Source organism: Accipiter gentilis, chromosome 1 (genome assembly GCF_929443795.1).
Source record: "Accipiter gentilis chromosome 1, bAccGen1.1, whole genome shotgun sequence".
NCBI lineage: Eukaryota > Metazoa > Chordata > Aves > Accipitriformes > Accipitridae > Astur > Astur gentilis.
The window spans coordinates 32,843,232-32,847,391 of record NC_064880.1 but is presented as its reverse complement, the minus strand read 5'-3'; the positions used below and the strand labels follow the sequence as shown (position 1 = coordinate 32,847,391).

General features: G+C 46.9%; 1 protein-coding gene across 5 annotated transcripts in view; it reads right to left on the bottom strand.

Moving 5' to 3' along the window:
• Positions 1-4,160, bottom strand: part of METTL5 (methyltransferase 5, N6-adenosine) — a 414,631-nt gene that overhangs the window by 1,718 nt on the left and 408,753 nt on the right. Inside the window, exons 1-6 of one of the 5 annotated variants that reach the window (XM_049808197.1) lie at positions 3,778-3,870; positions 2,406-2,527; positions 1,628-1,742; positions 1,000-1,181; positions 523-605; positions 171-222 (exon numbers count right to left, since the gene is read on the bottom strand). In XM_049808197.1, the coding sequence (XP_049664154.1) occupies positions 171-222; positions 523-605; positions 1,000-1,181; positions 1,628-1,742; positions 2,406-2,514 (541 nt within the window). In that variant the 5' untranslated portion in view covers positions 2,515-2,527; positions 3,778-3,870. The other 4 variants (XM_049808233.1, XM_049808206.1, XM_049808223.1 and 1 more) reach the window with 4 other exon arrangements.

Genomic DNA, 4,160 nt, shown 5'->3' with positions numbered 1-4,160 from the left:
CAAAAACACCAAAAAGGCTGCTTAAAAAAAAATCTGTGTCATTTTCGGTGTTAAATCACACTTAAATTTACCTCTGGCTGTTAAAACTGACTAGTAGTGTTAAAGATATTAGCCCCCAACAAAATGTTTGGGGTTTTTTTTTTTTTCCTTTAACAACAAATTAATCTTACCTGCTATGACTTCCATTTTCACTTCCCATTCATCTGCTTTCTTTTGAATGTGCTACAATATTAAATAGATACAGGTAAATTTAAAAGCCTGTTTCTACACTGTCTTAAACATCTACACCCCTGTAGTTATTTAAGAAGTCTCCTGTGCTTTGTTTTTCAAACTGAAACATTAGATCACATACTTATCTTGATGTATGTGAGATCACAGTTATTTGACATGGTTAGTATTTATCCAAAACAAGCTTCATACCCTATAAAGGTGTGAACAAATCAGTGAAGCTATAGACAACATCATTAAATGCCAGCTATTTCATCGCATGGTTAATGCGCCCTACTAAAATGAAGGACTTACCTGCCGTGTTGCAGTTTTGTGAAGGGAATATACAGCTGTTTTCGCCATTTGTAAAGCAGTTTTCAGAAAAATCATATCCATTCCTAAAAGAATGATGACATTACTAGAACTGTTAAATGCAAGCTTAAACTAGAGAATTTTCAGATCTGCTGCATACTTCAATTTTTCTGGAATAATAGCTATTTGAGAAACAGTACTGAATACATTAAAATACAGAAAGTATTTCCAAAACTTACCCAATTGCTTTTAGTAAAAGAGAAAAATGATATGAAATAGCTAGAATTCTTTATTTCAAACCCAGGGATTGTCAGTCAAAATGCTGAAGTTAATCTGTACTTAGAAAACTGATTCCAGATCAACAAAATTCTAGGTAATTACAATAGGTAATTGTAATAAAGAAGGGAGTTGTTTCATTAAAAGTGCTTCCCTTGCTATTTCATTCCTAATCATTTCTAACTGACTTTTGGAATTACCAACCTTTATTATGCTTGGTACCAAAGGGAGGGTTCATAATAACTGTGTCAAAAGTCTCCAACATGCTGTCAGATAAAGAACAGACATCGCACTGAACCATGTTGATGTTTGTGAGCTCAAAGTCTTCAATATTGCTATTAAATATTTCCAGTGCATCTGCATCTATGTCAAACCCCACACACAATCTATTAAAAAAAAAAAAAAAAAGCCGCATATTAGCCTCCTGCAAACTAAAATGGTGTTTAAATTCTATAGTAAAGTTTTGAAAGGGATCTCTGTATACAACTTGTTTTATCTAGGAAATGTAACAAGCATACACTACAAATTCAGTGCTGATAAAAATGTGAGTAGATCTTTGCCCTTTCTCAAATATCCTTGTAAAGTCTGTGAACGAAGCTTCATGTGTTCATTTGGTGCTTCAGGGGAAAGCAAACATTGTGACTTTCAAATTCATGGCAACTGTCCATCTCTTCCACTATTTGTATGGTTACTGACTGTCTAAACATAGTAAATAGCCTCATTATGTACCAGATACCTAAAATTTAGTTCAGCATTGCTGTGTTTTAATGTATTTTTCTACTCTTCTATGCCAGAAAAAAAACAGAAGCAGAATTTAGTATTAAATACTTACCCTGCTCCTAACATTGCACTTCCAATGCTGAGCATGCCACAACCACATCCTAAATCTGCAACTGTTTTGTTTTCAATATCATCAAAAGTATTGTGAATTGTATAAAGCATACATGCTGAGGGGGGAAAAAAAAATCCACAGGTCAGTAATATGAAATATTGCATCTGATTAATCAAGAGAAGCTACTTCTGCCTTCAGAAAACTCTGAACTAAAGGTTTCTTGTCATGCAAAATTAAGCTGATGTTCTCACTGCCTGTAATTCTCTTTTTCATTTATATGTGAAAACAAGTCAAAACCATCTTGATGAGTTATAGAACTCTAGATCTTTGGTGGAGAGACTACACGTAGAGCTGTTGAATATTGTTTGTGGGAAAAATATGCCTCTAAATTTGGTGAAAAACAATAGAAGGATGTAAAACATTAGAAAAAATCATAATTAAGGTATGGATGAGTGTTGGTATATATGCTTTTACTGTTTTTTGTGTGTCATGAAATAAGTCCATTTCAGATTTCTCATTTACAGATGAAGATGTTTCTATCGCAACACTATCGTTTAAATCAATTTACTTGATTTTTGGATTGTACATTAACGGCATACTTCTAATGAAAAGAAGTTAAGCAGATCATTAAGAAATAATTAATTACATTCCAGCTGGATACAATTTCTCAACTATTTTTAGTGTAAAGGCTTCAAAGGAGATAATGCAGTAGAAACTTTTTATTTTAAAGTGCTGATGAAGAACTAGTAAGAGACAGCAGTGTGTAGGTAATCTCTACCTGCGATATGAGGTCTTGTTGGATACTGTTCAAGGAGCAGTTTTGGACTTTCGAAAGTGTCGACTTGTTGAAGACAGCTTTCCAGTTCCTTAAGCTTTAATTTCTTCATGCTTATAGTTTAACTGGGGAAAATAATGTGTAATCAGTTACAATAATATAAATAAACTACATATTATCTTAAATTATTTTGTACTTAAAATCCCACTGTACTCCTCAGCATCTCCCAGGTGTTTTCGGGCAGCTGTTTCCAGAGATCCAGCTGCCGGCGCACCGCTGCCGGCAGACCGGCGCGGCGCCGGCTAACGCGAGGTCGTTCCCGGACCGCGGCAGCCCCCTCTCTCCTCACGCACCGCCGGTAACCGGCGCCCGCCTCGGCCCGGGCCTCCGCTCCTACCGACAGGCCCCGGCCGCCGCCGAGAGAGGCGCCCAGCCCACAGCGGAGCAGGAACCGAGCCCCAGGGACCTCCACCAACCAGGCCGGCTGCTCGCCCGACGGGGCCCTCTCCGCGGCCGCGAAGCCGCTGACCCGCAGACGCCTCCACAGCCCCCCGCCACCGGCCGCCCCTTGACGCCGCCTCCACTCACCGCGGCCGCGGCGGGGCGGGCTGACGGCCGCGCCGGGCGGTTCCGGGCCGGGCCGAGCCGCGCACTTCCGCCGCGCCGCCCGGCCCCTCGCCGCCAGCCAGCCGCCGGCGCCGGGCCGAGCGGAGCCGAGCGACGGGTCGCCGCGCCCCGCCCCCTGCCCGCCCCCCGGCGCGAGGCGGCCGGGGGCGGAGCCACCGCCCCTTTCCGGGCAAAGGGGGACCTGCGGGAATGAAACGCCGCGAAACTTTCCCCTTTTTTTTAATTAGCGACCCTTAGCTCTGACTATCGCGTATTATAAGCACGATGCATTTGAGTACAACCTCACGCGTTACCACGGTGAGGTGTGCGCGAAAGCCCGGTCTCCCAGGGCGGTTCCCCAGCACTCTCCTCGGCGCTCAAGCTGATGAGCGCCATCAGGGACAGAAAGCGAGGAAACGGACTTCTGCCTGCCCGCTGGAAGGCACACTCCCTGAGAGAAAAGTAACGGACATACGTACTTTTCTCACGTTTTCCTTCCTAGCATCCCGGGGGGGAGACATACCGCACCGCCTGCCCGATATTCCCTGCCCTCCAAGAGCCGCAGCCCAAGCCACCAGAAGATGGACAGCCACAGGAAACACGGCGGCAAAGCCAGCGGAGGGGCGTCCGCCTTGGGGACCTGGGGCTTTGCTGCTGCCAGACAAAAGGGACAAGACTGTTTTCCTTTTGAGGTTTTCCATTACAGAGTTGAAAATCTATTTATCGAGCTTTAAAGCCACTGAGCAGTACGTAAGCTACGGTAACTCACATCCAGCTACGTTCCCTCCCGGTGGGAGCGCGCAGCGGCACTTCGGGGCGCGGGGCTGCGGCTGCCCCGGACACCCCGCCGGGCCCGCGGCCGCCCAGACGCTGCCGCCGAAGCCCGGCGGAGCTCCGCCACCTCCAGCGGGGCTGCCGACGGGAGCGAGCGCGCAACCGCGGTCCTGAAGCCTCAGCGGTGCCTCCCGCGTCCCTCCCGCAGGTGCCCCTGCCCCCGGAGCCGCCACCGCCTCGGCCCGGCGGGACCCCGGCGGCCCGGACGCACCGGCGGCAGGGCGGCGTCTTCGCGGCAGCCGCTCCGCCAACAAAGAGGACTCCGCTAACCGTCGGGGAGCGCCGGCCTCCCCAGGTGGGCCCTTCCCAGGCGGACAG